At 33.7% G+C, this 18,704-nt stretch overlaps 1 protein-coding gene across 3 annotated transcripts in view; it reads right to left on the reverse strand.

The window, feature by feature from the left end:
• Window positions 1–795: 795 nt before the first annotated feature.
• KPNA5 (karyopherin subunit alpha 5) overlaps window positions 796–18,704 on the reverse strand; it is a 43,482-nt gene continuing 25,573 nt past the window's right edge. For 2 of the 3 annotated variants that reach the window (XM_044250089.1, XM_044250080.1), the window contains 6 exons: window positions 13,939–14,102; window positions 11,983–12,061; window positions 9,229–9,354; window positions 8,310–8,437; window positions 4,199–4,377; window positions 796–1,152 (listed from right to left, as the gene is read on the reverse strand). In XM_044250089.1, the coding sequence (XP_044106024.1) occupies window positions 965–1,152; window positions 4,199–4,377; window positions 8,310–8,437; window positions 9,229–9,354; window positions 11,983–12,061; window positions 13,939–14,102 (864 nt within the window). In that variant the 3' untranslated portion in view covers window positions 796–964. The remainder of the gene's footprint in view (window positions 1,153–4,198; window positions 4,378–8,309; window positions 8,438–9,228; window positions 9,355–11,982; window positions 12,062–13,938; window positions 14,103–18,704) is intronic. The other variant, XM_044250097.1, reaches the window with a different exon arrangement.

Consider the following 18,704-nt stretch of genomic DNA (forward strand, 5'->3'; position numbering starts at 1 on the left):
TCTTCAGGATAATTTTGTCATTCAAGTACCTAAGTTTATTATTACACAGAAAGTGAAACTTTTCAATGACTGCTCTGAAAAAAATCAGAGAAAAGATTACAGTATTATTTTTGCTATGCAGCACTACTTTAGATTCATGATGGCATCTCTATCATGATGCTTTTTAAAATGAAGAGTGAAAAAATAATAAAACACTATTTCAAAAATGGTAGCATTTTTGGTCAAAATACAAAATATACTAATATAATAGCATTTACATGTTAAAAACACAAATATTTAAATGTTGTGTAATCATCTTAATGTGTTCAACATGAAGAACAGCTTTTCTCTTCACAATTGCCACATTTTAATTGATTATCAGTACAATACTTCTATGTTTTATAAATAAATTTTACAGGTTTTCTGTTGTAATTTTTTTTTTTTTGCAAAGTATAACCTACAGCACAGTGATTTATAATTTAAGGTAACAGATATTTTCACATTCTAATTTAGCTTTTACACTATTTCATGCTTCTGAAGCTTTTTTGTTTTTGCTTCAAGATAGAGGTAGATTTAGTAGATTGGGCATGTCAGACTTACTGCCAAAATGCAATTATCAGCTGTACTGCCAATGTGCAGTTTCCAAGATGCGAGAAAAAAAACTCAGAACCATTATATATAATACTTTATCGAAGTTCTCCTTTTCAAGCTTAAGTTATTAAATAATTTCATATATATTTAATTGCTCACAAAGTTACAAAAAACAGGTAAGACAATAAAAACACAAATATACGTACACCAAAATAAAAAAAACTAAAATGAAAGATTGCATCTGAATGGAAACTTCTTTTGTTTTGCTTTTTAAAAGTGCATCAACTTTTTCCTTTTCCTAAGTAAAAACACAGCAAACACTCCTACTGATATTGTAACAAAGAAGAGATCTCTGAAACTATCCTTCATAGCCAGTAATTTTTACCCCACCAAGTTAAAGTTGAAATCCTTCCATTGGTGCTTCCTGCTGCTGAAATACGAACTGTTGCTGACTTTCATCCACCTGAGGTACAATGCTGGGGTCATCTTCCTCTACACCAAAGTAATGTTCAATCAGATCAAAAGCCTTTTGGTAAATTTCCTGATTTTCATGGCTTTGCAGAAATTCAATTTTATCCAGACCTGTTTTACATATATATACATATATAAAGAAAACTGTTACTCAAGTTTCATTATATATGTGAACCAAAATAATGAATCCATAGCATTTGTCAGTCTATCATCAATGGGGCTGTTGTTCCTATCTATTTTTTGCACATACTGAGAGCCAACGCAATTTATGTCTTAAACTTCAAGAATGACAGCATAAGGCAGTGTGGTGAAAGCACCAGCCTGGGAATCAAGAGATCACAGACTCTACCTTGTTAGCTGTGTGATTTTGACCAAATAATTTTGGTTTCTCTATACTTTAGTTTCTCAATTTTAAAATCAATTTCTCAACTTTAGATTATGTAACTCTACACGTCCTTTCCAGAGTAATTATGTTATTTATAAAAAGCACAAAAAAGGAAAAGCATCAAAACAAACACAAATGAAGAAATAAAAGGTCAGCAAACTAACATACATTCTCTCAGAGATAGGAGATCAATATGGAATGAGTATTATTTACAAATCCAATATAGCTATTGTATAATACGCCAAAAGTACAACCTACAAGTGAAACTGAAAAAGCCTATTTTTACAAAATTAACAAAATCTAGAGCACTCTATTTTATTGCCTACAAGAAGAAAAATCTACACTAAGTCTGGGTGATGCTGAATATATTTTTCATTTAATTACAGGTAAACCTCTTCAACTGTATCATTGCAGAATAGTACTGAAGTACCAGCCAGAGCAATTAGGCAACAAAAAGAAATTAAAGCCATCTAATTCAAAATGGAAGAAGGGAAACTGTCACCATTTGCATGCTATTATATATAGAAAATCCTAAAGACTCCACCAAAAACCTTAAAACTAATCAATAAATTCAGTAAAGTAGCAGTATATAAATAAAATTAGTACAAAAATCCATTGCATTTCTATACTTCCATAACAAACTATCAGAAAAAGAAATTAAAAAATAATCCCATTTACAAGTGCATCAAAAAGAATAAACTACCTAGGAATAAATTTAACCAAGGAGGTGAACGACCTGTACATTAAGAACTATAATGAAAGAAATTGAAGACAGTACAAATAAATGGAAAGATATTCTGTGCTCATGGGTTGGAAGAATTAATATTGTGTTAAAATGTCTATTCTACCCAAAACAGTCTACAGATTCAATATACTCTGTGACAAAATTCCAATGGCATTTTTCCAGAAATAGAACAAATAATCCTAAAATAAACATAAATATATTTGAAAGAGAGAGAGCACAGAGGGAGAGTGAGAGGGAGAAGCAGACTCCCCACTGGACAGGGAACCTGATATGTGGCTCAATTACAGGGCCCCAGGGTCATGACGAGAGCGGAAGGTATACACTTAATTGACTGAGCCACTCAGGTGCCCCTTTATAGAAGCACACAGAACCCCAAATAGCCAAAAGCAACTTTAAGAAAAAGAACAAAGCTGGAGACATCATACTCTCTGATTTCAAACTGTATTGCAAAGCTGTAATAATAAAAACTTACTAGCATAAAAACAGATCGATGGAACAGAGAGCCCAGAAAGAAACCCACATATAAAATCAATTAATTTACTACAAAGAAGCAAAGAATGTAAAATACAATGGGGAAAGGGCAGTCTTTTCAAAAAATGGTGCTGGGAAAACTGGACAATCACACACTAAAGAGTGAAACTGGGCCACTAACATACACTGTACCCAAAAACAAACTCTGAATACATTACTTGAATGTAAGATCTGAAACCATAAAGTAGAAGAAAACATCAGTGATAAACTTTTGACACTGGTCTTGTCAATATTTTAGAATTGACACCCAAAGCAAATACAACAAAAGTCAAAATAAACAAGCGGGATTACATCAAACCAAAAAAAGCTTCTGCACAGCAAAGGAACCCATCAACAAAATCAACGAAATGAAAAGACAACCTATAGAATAGAGACAATATTTGCAAGTCATATACCTTAAGGAGTTAATGCCCAAAATACATAAAGAACTGAACACCAACTCAACACCCAAAACAAGCAATCTGGCTAAAATATGGGCAGAGGACCTGAACAGAAACTATTCCAAAGAAGACAGATATCCAACAAGCACCTGAAAAGGTGTCCAACATCAGTAATCATTAGGGAAATTTAAATAAAAACTGCAATGAAAATAATTGCCTCACATCTGTTAGAATGACTATTATCAAAAAGACTAGATATAACAAGTATAGGTAGATGTGGAACAAACGAGACCCTGGTGCACTGTTGGTAGGAATGTAAATTGGTGCAGCCACTATGGTAAACAGTACAGAGGTTCTTCAAAAATTAAACTACCCCCCAAAAACAGAACTATCACATAATTTAGCAATTCCACTTCTGGGTATTTATCCAAAGAAAATGCAAACACTAAGTAGAAAAGACATCTGCTATCCCAATGTTCACTGAAGCACTATTTAGGGTGGCTAAGATATGTGAGCAACATACTGTTTACTGACAGATGAATGGATAAAAAGAAAAAAAAATGTACACATGTATACAATAAAATATTCAGCCATAAAAAAAGAATGTAATCTTATCGTTTATGACAACACGGATGGACCTTGATGGCATTATGCTAAATAAAATATGACACAGAGAGAAAATAATCTCACACATATGTAAAATCCAAAAACAAACAACAACAAAAAATACCAAGCTCATAGATACAGAGAATGGACTGGTGGTTGCCAGTGGGGAAAGTTGGCAAAATGGGTGAAGGAGGTCAAAGGTACAAACTTCTAGTTATAAATAAGTCATGGAGAAATAACGTATAGCATGGGCACTAGAGTTAATAATATTGTATTATGTATTTATAAATTGCTAAGAAAGTAAATCTTACAAGTTCTCATCACAAGAAAAACATTTTGTAACTGTATGGTAATGGTTGTTAACTAGACTTACTATGGTGATCATGATAGTTTTACAGCATATACAAACATGGAATCATTATGTTGTATACCTGAGGGCAACTTGTAATGTTATATGTCAGTTAAAAAGAAGACTTGACTGTAATGATACATTTTGAACTGACTGCTTACCATATGCTTCTTCAATGAGAGCACAGTAAGGATTAATGCCTATTCCATTCTGCTTAGATTCTTGTTCTCCAAGACGTAAAATATTTTCAAGTCCATTTAAAGCCACTTGGACTATTTTAGAGTCCATAACAGTCAACAGGTCACAAAGTGGTTTAATGCAACCTAAGGCTACCAAATACCTTCAGAGTAATTTAAAAAAAAGTGGGGGGAAAAAAAACATTTAGAAAGACTTAAATATTATTTATAGCAAATATTCTTCAGTGAACTATCAATAAACAATTAAGAAAAGTATCTTTATACAAACTCGACATTAAAATATTTAAATTTTCACTTACATAGGAACCTGAAAACTTTTTACTCTATTTTAACATAATTAGCAATAAATGAGATTACAAATATTACAAAAATACACATACAAGTAAATCGTTACTTGGACTGTTTCTGCATGGCATATGAATAGTATTAAGAGCAACAGTGGTTTCAAGGTGCCAATATTTAAAGGTGAGTCTATGTGCACATACTAGGGTCATATAGAAGTAGGCAGAAATGAAGAGGGATAAGGGATACCTAAATCAAATTTCTCACAAAAAAAAATCATAGCTGATGCTCTAAAATACCACCTATGTTTCAGAAGCAATACTGAATACTGAATACTACATTGTGAATAATATTAATAAACAATGTTCACAAAGTTACTCCATTCATTTTTTAGTACTTTGTTCTTTTCTAGTTTTTATTAGCTCTTTTCCATTCTCTATAATATAAACAAAGTAACTGATTTATTTTGTTGGCAAAAGTCCACTAAAGCTAAAGAAAAAACACATGTACTTGTTTGAAGCCAGATTGCATGGCTTCAAGTCCCAATTCCACTCATTAGTTGTGTGACTTTGAGTGACTGCTCTGTGCCTCAGTTTCTCCATCTTAAAATGGGGATAATAACAGTACCAAGCTCAGGCAGTTGCTACAAAAATATAGTTAAGCATTCAATAAAAGTTAGTTTCTTTTTTTCTTTTTTCCAAAGACTTTATTTATTTATTCTACAGAGAGAGACACAGTGAGAGAAGAACAGAAGCAAGGGGGTAGGGAGAAGGAGAAGCAGGCTTCCCGCTGAGCAGGTATCCTGATGCAGGGCTCAATCCCAGGCCCTGGGATCATGACCTGAGCTGAAGACAGACACTTAATGACTAAGCCACCCAGGCACCCCTAAAAGTTAGTTTCTACTCTCCTTTTTTTTTTTTTTTAAATTACATACCTTCACTAGAGCACTCAATTGCCATATACTATAGCTAATCAATATATTTGTTGATTGAATATTTCTTAGAGGTATGAAGTTAAAGGACATAAAATACATGAAGGTATCGGATACACCCTTGGCATTTAATAACTGAAATGACTTAGCACAACAACTGGCAATATAAGACATTCAATAAATATTAGTGGTATGCATGCTGAAACTAATTTGTAATCAAGATTTCCTCCCATATATGTAGAATTAATGAAATGATGAAAATGGTAAGAAGAAATAATGATCTCCGTTTGGACACTTGATTCACACCAATAAATTTAAGTAATAATATATGGACTAGACATAATAATGAAAATAATTAAACAAAGAAACTTTGTTTCCCAAAGAAGATAAAAATAATATTAGTTGATAAAAAAAAAATGCAAGCTGACCCTGTACACTGTTGGTGGGAAATGCAAGCTGGTGCAACCACTCTGGAAAACAGCACAGAGGTTCCTCAAAAAGTTGAAAATAGAGCTACCCTATGACCCAGCAATTGCACTACTGGGTATTTACCCTAAAGATACAAATGTAGTGATCTGAAGGGGCACGTGCACCCGAATGTTTATAGCAGCAATGTCCACGATAGCCAAACTATGGAAAGAACCTAGATGTCCATCAACAGATGAATGGATAAAGAAGATGTGGTACAGATATACAATGGAATACTATGCAGCCATCAAAAGAAATGAAATCTTGCTATTTGTGATGACATGGGTGGAACTAGAGGGTATTATGCTTAGCGAAATAAGTCAATCAGAGAAAGACAACTATCATATGATCTCCCTGATATGAGGAAGTGGAGAGGCAACGTGGGGGGTTTGGGAGGAAAGGAATAAATGAAACAAGATGGGATTGGAAGGGAGACAAACCATAAGAGACTCTTAATCTCACCAAACAAACTGAGGGTTGCCAGGGGGAAGGAGATAAGAGGAGAGGGTGGTGGGGTTATGGACACTGGGGAAGGTATGTGCTATGGTGAGTGCTATGAAGTGTAAACCTGGCGATTCACAGACCTGTACCCCTGGGGCTAATAATACATTATATGTTAATAAAAAAATTTAAAAATTTTAAAAAAATGCAAGCTAGAACAAGGGGGAGATCTTGTTTTATTATTCTTTATATTCATAACATAATGAGATGGAAATGTAATGGAAAGAGGTAGAATGGAAGAGATGTTATCAATATATAAAAATATAAATCTTAGACACAAGATAATAGCACAAACGAAGGCAATAAGGCAAAGCTGTCACAACAGGTTATCTCAAAATCCTCTCAGTAATTTGTAAAACAGCTAGCAGCTGCCTTATTTTATAAATTAAAACATAAATTAAATATTCATTAGAAAATACTTCCTTAACAGTCACTTCAAGAAACCCAAAGAATCCTGAGTTTCACAGACAAATCCATAGAACAAGAAGATTCTGTAGGAAGTCAGGCTTTTATGCAAGTGCAAAGTAGAACCTTGTTACGGGGCAAAAGAGAGTAAAAAGCACAAGATAAAAAGAAATTTAGGAATCAATACTGATCATAAAAGTTGTGATGATTACAAATAACAATGATAATATTAGCTAATCTTAGTAGAGAACTTAATGTTTAGGTACCATGTTAAGTGCTTTAAATGTATGAATTCCAGGGTGCCTGGGTGGCTCAGTGGGTTAAGGCCTCTGCCTTCAGCTCAGGTCATGATCCCAGGGTCCTGGGATCAAGACCTGCATTGGGCTCTCTGCTTGGCAGAGAGCCTGCTTCCTCCTCTCTCTTTGCCTGCCTCTCTGCCTATTTGTGATCTCTCTCTGTCAGGGAAATAAATAAAATCTTTAAAAAAAATTAAAAAATAAAAAAATGTATGAATCCCATTTAATTATCAGGAGACTACCATAAGGTATTATCTGTTACCAAATTCACTTAAAAAATGAAGAAACTGGGGTGCCTGGGTGGCTCAGTGGGTTAAACCTCTGCCTTCAGCTCAGATCATGATCTCAGGGTCCTGGGATGGAGCCCCACATTGGGCTCTCTGCTCAGCAGGGAGCCTGCTTCCCCCTCTCTCTCTGCCTGCTTCTCTGCCTACTTGTGATCTCTATCTGTCAAATAAATAAATAAACTCTTTAAAAAAATAATAAGAAGAAGAAACTGTGGATCAGACAGGTAAAATGACTTTGTCAAAGCCATACAACTTTTACTGAAAAAAACTGGATTTGAAAGCAGTCTGACTTCAAAGCCCATGTACCTAGTATTTATGGTCTTAGTAAAAGAAACAAGTAAACAAACAACAAAGGGCCTATCAAAAAAGTTACAGTGAAAAAGAAAAAAAGGAAACAATTATAGGGAAAGAAAAGATACCATCTACAGTAAGGCTAACAACTGACTAGGAGAACATTACTATAATAACAAATGTCTATTTCAGTATTATCTTTTTAAAAATTATTTTAAATAAGTGGATTCAAATTCATTAGCCATTTCTATATAATACAGTTATATGCATGTGACTCTAATAGTATAAAAAAATATTTAGTGTCCATTAGAGTATATTTTGCAAATTAATATAAACTATTTTTTTTCGGATTTTTAATCTCTGATTTTTCATAAATATTCTGCCAAAGCAAGTGATGTTAACTATCCTTTACTGAAAAACATTAAGAACAAAAAACTACTGTGAATGAATAATATAACTGACATAACAAATGCTTTCATTTAACATTAAAAATGCATTTTAAATTGACTTAGAAATAATACTTTAGTTTCATCAACAAATAAAAAGTATGTAGTACTTTATTTTATTCCATGTGCATTTAAAAAAATAAATATAAAAAAACCCTGTTATCACACCTTATTTGTTCTGGAGTACCTCCTGATGTTGCATTAGTTATAGCCCAAGCTGCTTCTTTCCTGGTGCGAAACTCTGCTTTCTGAAGAATCTCAATCAAAAGAGGAAAAATATTTGCATCTATAACAGCCTGAGGAGGGAAAATGATACAACATAAACAGTCCCAATGCTATTTTAAAAATGTTATAAGTAGAGAAAATATAAGACCCATCGGCTTTAAAATGACTATTTGGAAATAACTTTGGAAATCTTTCTAATCTTCCAACAAACTTTCACATACTTTCAAAACTAGAAAAAATATTAACAGAATATTAATTTAAAGACGATAAAGCTCAGTTGGTTAAGGGTCTGCCTTGGCTCAGGTCATGATCCCAGAGACCTGGGACTGAGCCCCACATCCTGCTCTCTGCTCAACGGGGAGCCTGCTTCTCCCTCTGTCCTTCACCCCACTCACATTCTCTCTCACTCACTTTATTATTAAATAAATAAATAAATAAATAAATAAATAAAATCGTAAAAAAAAGATGATAAAGCACAAGGTAAATACTTGATCAAAATGGATAGGTAATTTTTGACTCAAGAAGCCTGATAAGACCCTAATAAATCATTACTTGAAAGTTGAGAGGAAGGTCATTACCAAACTTATTTAAAACTAATAAAAATCAATCCCTTTTTAAGACCAGCCTTATGCATGCAACACTGTAGGCAGTTTTATACACACACACACACACAATTCCTCAATAGATTACTATAAATGAATGTTGTTATTTTAGAGGAGAAAAGACCATGTTCTGTAAAATACTTTTCAAGAATTCTTTTTTAAGTAATTCACTAAAAAAAAAAAATCATTCATAAAATGCTGACTTTTATCCAAACTTATTTAAGAGATCTTGCTGTTTTCTTAGATCTGGAAGGATTTACCTGAATCTGAGCTCTATTTCCAGCAGTGATGTTAGAAACAGTCCAGCAGGCTTCTTTTCTGATTGATTCCTTTGGGCTACTCAACAAGTGTAAGAGACATGGTAATGCAGAGCAATTCAAAATTACCTGAAACAGAAATCAGGAATGGTAACAAAGTCTTATAGCAAAAAACTACACAACGATAGGCGAATGATTTATAGAAATACAAAAATCACTCTTGAAAAACTAAATTAAGAAAAAAGAAATTCATCTCAAAGTAAAACTTAGGTGCTTGCTACCTTCTACTCTCCCACTTCACCAAACATGCTGCAGTAAAGTGCTCTGTCAAACCACTAAAATGCGAATAAGCAGGACACTGAGAAGTGTGTCCCTCATATTTATGAATACACTCAAGAATTCAACTGATACGACACTTCAAGAGAGATTTAGTGACTGATCACGATCCAACCTCTAGTTTAACCAAATGAAATGAAAAAAAAAAAAAAAAAAATCAAACATTTTCAAAGTACCTGACCTCAGAATAGGTAAGAAACCTCAATGTACAGAATAAGTCAATTTTTTCATTAAACTTTTTTTTTTACTGTTCTGCTTTTCTTTCAGAACATACTAAAGAAGTACGCTCTGAGCAAAGAAAGACAATTATATGGTTTTACTTGTATGTGGAACATAAGGAATAGCATAGCATGGAGGACATCAGGAGAAGGAAGGGAAAGATGGAGGAGACTGTGGAAATCAGAGTGGGAGATGAACCATGACAGGCTATGGACTCCTCTGGGAAACAAACTGAGGGTTTCAGAGGGGAGGAAGGTAGGGGCAATGGGTTAGCCTGGTGATGGGTATTAAGGAGGGCACAGACTGCATGGAGCACTGGGTGTTAAACACAAACAATGAATCATGGAACACTACATCAAAAACTAATGATGTACTATTTGGTAACTAACAAAACATAATAAAATTTTTACAAATTTTTTAAAAATGTAAATTAAAGTGAAAGTAAAAAATTAAAATACTTTGTTTTTTAAAAAAATAAAATAAAATTTCAAACATAGGGAATGCCTGGGTGACACGGTTAAGGGATCCAAAACCAAGGTTTTGGTTCAGGTCAAAATCTCAGGATTGTGGAGACTGGGTCCCAAGTTTGGCTCCACGCTCAGTGAAGAGTGTGCTTGTCCCTCTCTCTCCCGCTCTGTCCCTACCTTCACTGCTAATGTGTGTTCTCTTTCTCTTAAATAAATAAATAAATAAATAAAATCTTTAAAAAAAAAAAAAAAAAAAAAAAAGGAAGTATGTTCTACTTTGTTCCTTTACATCTTTACACTCTTCCATCCACAGCATAATTAATTATGTTCCTATTTTCAGAATACCCACAAGATTTACATTAAATTTATTTGGTGACAAATGTATGAAGCAGTGTACCAAAAGTCTGCTGAAAAGTGTTATGTTTAGAAGGGCATTTCATTTAAAGAGCTATTTTAAATTAATAGCTATCAATTACTAAGGATCAACTGTTTAAAAACTAATATACCTAAATAGGACTTGAAAAGATTAAATGTGAAAGATAACATGTAAATTAAAATAAAGTTTAAGTTATGGTGGCAAACAAAGGAGAATCTAATGTGTTACAGAGTTTCAGTTCCTATCTTCAAGAAAGATTGCTCCAGATCTAAAAGTCAATTGTGATCACACCTTTTCTGGTATCTCAATATTCTCCAAAAGACAGACGGACAGACACACAAACACACACATAGTTACAAATCTGGAAAATATTTCCTTGCTATCTTTTCTTCCATTCTCGTAATCTAGGTCTTCAATCTGCTATAAAAGGTTGGGGTACCAGGTAGTGGGTATTATAGAGGGCACGGATTGCATGGAGCACTGGGTGTGGTGAAAAAATAATGAATACTGTTATGCTGAAAATAAATAAATTTAATTAAAAAAAGATTAATAAAACTCAAAAAAAAAAAAAAAGGCTCTCCTATTTCCAACCAACCCCATGCTTAAACTATAATCAATCACCATTTCACCAACAGGTCCTTCTCCAGTCAAGCTTAATGTCTCTTAAATACAACTCACACGGGGCACCCGGATGGCTCAGTGGGTTAAGCCTCTGCTTTCAGCTCAGGTCATGATCTAAGGGTCCTGGGATCAAGCCCCGCATCCAGCTCTCTGCTCAGCAGGGAGCCTGCTTCCCCCTCTCTCTCTGCCTACTTGTGATCTCTCTGTCAAATGAATAAAATCTTAAAAAAAAAAAAATACAACTCACACATGTCTGCTTCTACACCTATGATCACATAAATCTCTTCTAGTTTACTTAAGTTCTTCCCCAACTTAAGGATATAGCTTTAATTACAACTTCTTTATGGAATCTACAAAGATTTCTCAGCACAGTGATTTCTTTTTTAAAGTTCTATAGCATTTACTGACCAATCAGTTCTCAAGAAACATACACTGATAGGTAATTTGCTTTGCTTTCATATATATTTTCTCCTCAATTTTATTTTAAGTCCCTCAAAAGCCATCCTACTATCTTGTACTTCTTTGTATTGATATAGATCTAGGACAGTGCTTTCACATATAGCTATTCAAGGCTGATCTTGATTATCAAGAATATGCTTACTGTCACATTATAGATGCTTATATAATTATGGTAATGCTAAAGTCTTAATTAATATGTAAACCAAGTAGTATGAAACTAAATAAATTTCTTAAAAATCCATTATCTTAACAATTTATCATATTAAAGTCTGAACTCACCTGTGTTTGAATATCATCACCAGTCACAATATTACCAACTGCTCTTAATGCAGGCGATACAACTTTATAATCATTATGCCTAAAAATAATAAAAATATGAACTTAAATACTATGCAAGAGTTAAAATTTACAAAAGAATTGCAAAAATAATACAAAATAGTCCTTTACCCAGAGATCCCACTCAAGTTTCACTAATTATGCCAGTAATACTTCTGTAATAAAGAATCTAATCCAGGCTTATGTATTATACCCAGTTGTTATGTCTCTAGTCTCTTTTAATTAAAAAGTTTCTATTTTTTCCTTTATTTCATGATTTTGGCATTTATAATGATCATAAAGCAATTATAGGTTTTGTCCAACGTTTCCTCATGATTAAGATACAAATTATATACTCTTAGTTAGGATATTACAAATGCAACCATCTTTTCAATACATAGGATAGCATCTGATACCTGTTTTGTCCACAACAGTGGCACTGAATTCCAGTCACTTAAAATGGTGTCTGTCAGATTTCTCCACTTCAATATACTGTTTTTCCCTTTATAATTAATATTTTTGAGAGAATATACTTTTAGACTGTGTTAAATCCCATTCCTTAAGCCACTTTCACCAATGACTACTTTCACCACCTCTTGATGTGTATTGTCTGAATTATCAATATTGTTTGTTGCCAATGATAATTTTGTAATACCATCATTCCAACTACATGCTTTTCAGTCTATCTATTGATTTATCTACTTATTTTAGTGGGGCTCATGAATTCCTATTTTATTCAATGCTATATCATACTATTATAATTTATTCTAATGCTCAAATCATCTGAAGCTTGGAAGTTAGAACAGCAGGAGTCCCTGCAAGCGGGTTTTATGCGTTCTTCTGATAGTTTGTCACTCTTTAAGCACTTACTACTTTCCGGATTCATCTTATTTTTTCTCAATCCCAGCCCTAGAATCAGCCATTTATCCAAGAATTTTGGTTCCTGTTAATGAAGAGTAGCATTTAAAAACCAAGACCTGGTATGTTCAGCTTTTTAGTATAGATATGTCACTATTCCCATGCCCTTTAAGAGGACATATACACACACATACACACACTTATTTCTACATCTATCTCTTTAAGTTGAAAGCCATGAGTTCACATTCTCCAGTTCTAATCTAATACCACAAGATTATTCTGGCTTTCCTCCTTTCCATATTTATATCTCCATTCTCTTAGAATAAGAAACTGGCTTCTGATCCAGCTAGGCTGTTATCCATCATGTGTCGCTCCAGCCTGCTTGTTATTCTGCTCTAGTGGGTGCCATCCTCAAGCTTGAGCCCTGATCCCCGCATTGGACCTGCCTGCCTACCCTTCTCAGATGTTGTCTTTGGAGTAGAGCCACAACCCCTTCTCAGACCTCTCTTCTTTGTGCCATCTGCTTCATGTGAGCCTACCTAATGGCTTTTTGACAAAAGGAAGTAGTATAATGTCTTTTTAAAGAAAAAAGATAAAGAAACTATCATTTTAAAACAAATTCTCTTATAAGTTTTTAACTTCTTTTGTAAAAAATCTGTTCTTTTTAAAGAAGGTAGCAATAATAGTCTAGCAAGTGGACTTTTACAGCAATTAGTTACTTAGTGAACAATTACAGTTACTGTAATGAACAATTAACTAGATTACTGGTTCTGTACAAGCAGGTACCTTGGGCATTCCATATATACCTGTTGAATGAAGTCCCTGCCAGTCATAAAAAGATTAAAACCAGTGAAATATATTCACAAAATGATAGTTCCAACTAAGGATGGGATACAAATTTAAGAAGGTCAACTCTTCACATTATAGCTGTTCTGAAAAATGAGGCTGATGGCTTTTCAATACTTCCTGAAGACAGTCACTTTTAAGATCTTTATAAGGCCATTACTCTAACTGCTAAATTTAATCCACAATCATAAATTATTAATCATAAATTATAGTTACATCAAAAGTTCCACCAATCTTCGACAGACTCCAGAATCAATGACTGCTTGAATTTTATCATTGGGTCCATCAGAAAGATAAGAAAGGGCCCAGCATACATCTGCTAATACATCTGGGTCACTGCTGAACAACAATCGTGACAAGACATTTAAGCAAGGTGAAACCTGGAAGAAAAGAAAAGAGCCAATATTTAACAATTTTCTCTGTTTAAGCCAAATTTCTTTAGGAAAAATATAGAAACCCATTTTAAAATAAAAATTCAATGCTATAAAAATGCCGGAAAAATTGAAATGTTCTATTGTCTTAAAAAATAATGATCATATATGAGAACATGTAACTGATTTTTTCCAATTAATCTTTTTTTTTTAAAGATTTATTTATTTTAGAGAGAGAGAGACAGCACAAATGAGCTGGGGGAGGGAAAGAGGGAGAAAGAGAAGAGAAGCAGACTCCCCACAGAGCAGGGAGATCAATGCAGGGCTTGATCCCAGGACCCTGAGATTATGATCTGACCTGAAACCAAGAACTGGATGCTTAACCGACTGAGCCACCCATATGTGGGTGTAATTTAAAACTTTTTTAAGAGTAACGAAATACATGTTTGAGATCCCCTATCTATAAATCACACACATAACACACCCAAAAAAGGCATACCAAAATTAAGAGAAGTAAAAATGTTTTAGTTAACTAAAAAGGTTTCATTTTTTAAGTGTTTAATATGATCATGAAATATGATCTAACTGAAATAAACCTCACCCTACTTATTACATGTACATTACTAGAAACAAATCTAATAATCAGTTGGGGACTAAAGGTGTAGAAAATACAAAAAGAAATCTGAAGGGTTTTTAAACGAAAGTCACTAATAAACTGTACTTCTTCAGGTACTGAAACCCTGAATTTTTAATTACAAAAAAGAAAAACCACATACATGACAAGAAATTTTAATCTCTCTAGCATTAATATTACAACTACTTAGTTGTGAAATGAGCATATCACTTCACCTCTTTGAGACTCAGTTTCCAAATCTGTGACACAAAGGCTGAATTAGAGAAATTCTATGATCCTTCCTTTCTCAAACTAGACAGTCCTAGATTCACTAGCTGTATGACCATGGGCAAATTATCTAATATTTCTGAAACACAATTTCTTCATTTACAAAACAGGGATTAAACAATATTGTTAAATTACTAAAAATGCATGTAGCATCTTAGAACAGTGTCTGACATACAGTAAGCACAGAGATACTAGCTCTTTTTATTGCCATGATCAGTATTGATTCTACTACAATCCTTAAAGTTTTTTTTAAAGAGGTTTTTTTTTTTTTAAGATTTTTATTTATTTATTTGACAGAGAGAAAGAAATGGCACAATCAGGGGGAGCAGCAGGCAGAGGCAGAGGGTGAAGTATGGGATCATGACCTGAGCCAAAGTCAGATGCTTAACCAACTGAACTACCCAGCTGTCCCTTTTTTTTTTTTTTAAGATTTTATTTATTTGACAAAGATCACAAGTAGGCAGAGAAGCAGAGAGAGAGGAGGAAGCAGGCTCCCTGCTGAGCAGAGTCCGATGTGGGGCTTGATCCCAGGACCCTGGGATCATGACCTGAGCCGAAGGCAGAGCCACTGAGCCACCCAGGCACCCCCTTTTTTGTTTTTGTTTTTTTTTAACAGCAACCTAAAGTATACCTCAGATAAGAGCTGTATATGAAATTTAGATATACCACAAATAAAGAGTAATGACAACTTTTTTAAGGTTCTAGTACTTAAGATAAATTTTCTCTTTACCTCTGCTTTAAAGATTGCCAGTACATAAACTATAACCTTCTAAAAATACTTATCTATCTTTTCACTGGGCCCTTCTGTCAGGATGACACTAGGGCCCATGAACAAAAAACAAAGTTTGCTTTTTTAAAAAAATTTTGTAATAGATGTGTTTGTAAGTTAATAAAACAGATCTGTACAACTGGATCCTTTCCAAACAATCATGCCTTCACGCTTGTCAATGACCTCCTCCTTCCTTGAGCAGAGAAATGTGAGAATCATTTTTTAAAGCAAATAGAAATTTTCGAGTTAAAAAATAAGCATACAGATCTGTATCTTTTTACTGATTTAAAAAACAAAGCACTACAGATTTCTAGTTTTAAGGGAGCAAAATAAAACCATTTCTGACCCACAGTTTTCTCAGAAACAAGGAAAAGAAGAAAGTGAAATATAAATCCCATTTCTAAGGAATATAGCAGACATCTGTAATCATGCCCACAATATATTGTGGACAGGATTATGAGAAGAGAAAAGGGATACCTCAATGCCTGGAGAGGGAACTACCAAAAAGAAGAAAGCTAATTTAAAAAAAAAAAAAAAAGAAGAAGAAGAAGAAAGCTAATTTATCCTGCAACAATCACTTCAAAGAGCCTAAAGAATCAAAAGTGCCAGTTATCACAGAGGGCACAGAAGAGGAATGGTGCTAAAACAGAAAGAAACCTTAAAGAGTTAAATGAGAAACACGTTAGACTATAGGTAGGTGTCTAATATTCTTAATGCTACCAAAGACTAGAGGTTTATTTTAAGGAACTGAAAATCGAGAAGTGAACTATAGAAACTGAACTTTGGGGTATCAGATATACAGGAGTTTGAAATAAAGCACGAGACCAGAAATTACAGATTAAGTAAAAGTTTACATACTGACGGATGAAAGCCTCTAGTCCTCCTCTAATGTCCAGCTCGCCCCTCTCCAGTAGTATTATCTATTCTACACCTCAACCCAATCTATTTACTTTCCAGCAGAAGACTGGAAAATCTGTCTCTGGAGAAATGAACGGTCTCAGAAAATACAGAAATTTTGAGTTCCTCATAGAAAACATGGTTTTGCTGCCCAATTACTCTATAATGAAGCTCAAGAAATGACGAATCTAAACACTCACCTCTCTATCTATTTTTCACTTTAGCTTTTAGTGTCTGCCTCCTAAGTATGTCCAGAGTGCCCAGGATCACCAGTTATGTGAGATTTCCCAGTAAAAAAGAGACTAAGACAAAAAAACCATAAACAAAATAAAAACATACAGAGAAGCAGACACCAGAAAAAAGAAAACTTCAACAAAATTATAAATCCTCAGGTAGATAATCTGCTGAGTCCATAAAAAAAGCTGTAACACTGATACAGAAAAATTCCACCTAAAGATGAGTAATCAGAGAACAAAAAAAAAATCCTTGAAAATTATTGTGAAAATAAAAATTTCAAAAAAATGTGAATGATAAAATATCTCATAGAAAATCACAGAAAAGTTATTAAAAAAAAAGTCTTAAGCCTTATTAATATGAATTACAGTAAGTTTGGAATACATAAATAAACAAAAAGAGTCAACGATTCCTAACTGAGTTTATATTTTAGTGGAAGAAAGATTTTTTTAAAAATTAAATGTATAAAACATTTTTTTAAAGATTTTATTTATTTGTTTGACAGACAGAAATCACAAGTAGGCAGAGAGGCAGGCAGAGAGAGAGGGGGAAGAAGGCTCCCTGCTAAGCAGAGAGCTTGATGCGGGGCTCGATCCCAGGACCCTGAGATCATGACCTGAGCAGAAGGCAAAGGCTTAACCAACTGAGCCACCCAGGTGCCTCATATAATACATTTTTTAAAACATATATTATATTAAAAGTTACTAAGAAAAAAGTTAAGAGAAAAATGTGGAGGTCAGTGGCTGGGGTAATAAGAGATTACATTATTATGTAGGATAGTTGCAGTGGAGCTCATGGAAAAGGTAACTTATAAGCAAGCACTTACAGAAGATGAGGAAATTATGCAGATATTAAGCAGATATTAAGCATTAAGCTGTAGGCCAGTTCTCAAAGTGTGGACCATGGACCCCTGAAGGATTCTTGAAACCTTTGGGGGAGATGCCAAAACCATTTTCATAATTATACTAACACATAATTGGTCTTTTTCATTTTGTTGATATTTGCACTAAAGTTACAAAAGCAATGGTGGGTAAAACTCAGCACAAATCAAGGCAGTGATACCAAAATGTACCACAGATCTTTGTATTCTTTATGTTCACAAACTTGCAAAGAGGCAGGGTAGGGGGATGATGCCCGTTTCATTTAAGAATTTACCTTATAGAAGCAATAAAAATTACTAATTTTATTAATTCTCAATTTTTGAATACATGTCTTTTGAAGACATTGTGAGATGTAATGGGAAATATGCATACACACACATACATATAAAATACATTTAAAAAATATATCTACTGCCCTATTTGAGAACCAACTGCAGATATTATCATGGTACTTACTTCACCCCTAAAACTTCAGCATGTGTCTCCTAAGAAAAATGGCATTTCTTTACATTCTTCTAAGACGATATAATTGTCACATCCAAAAATTCTTCATTGGTACAATAATATTTCTAAGGTCTAAAGCAAATTTAAATATTTTAAGCTAAGACTTAATTTTGATCCATGATCTAATCAGTAATTAAACATTGCATTTACTTGTTGTATCTCATTAGTACCTAAAAATAAAGTCAGATTTATTGAGGTAAAAATTACAGTAAAAATAATTCTTTTTAAGTGTACAGTTCTAGTGAGAGTTCTGACAAATACATTCAGTTGTATGGCTACCACCCAATCACAAGACAGAACATTTCTATCATCTCTGAAACTACCCTCCTGTCCCTTTCAGGCAATCACTGATCTGATTTTGTTTCATAGTTCTGTCTTCCCCAAAATATTATATTAATGAAATCATACAAAACGTAGCATTTGTG

Source organism: Neovison vison, chromosome 1 (genome assembly GCF_020171115.1).
Source record: "Neovison vison isolate M4711 chromosome 1, ASM_NN_V1, whole genome shotgun sequence".
Taxonomy (NCBI): domain Eukaryota; kingdom Metazoa; phylum Chordata; class Mammalia; order Carnivora; family Mustelidae; genus Neogale; species Neogale vison.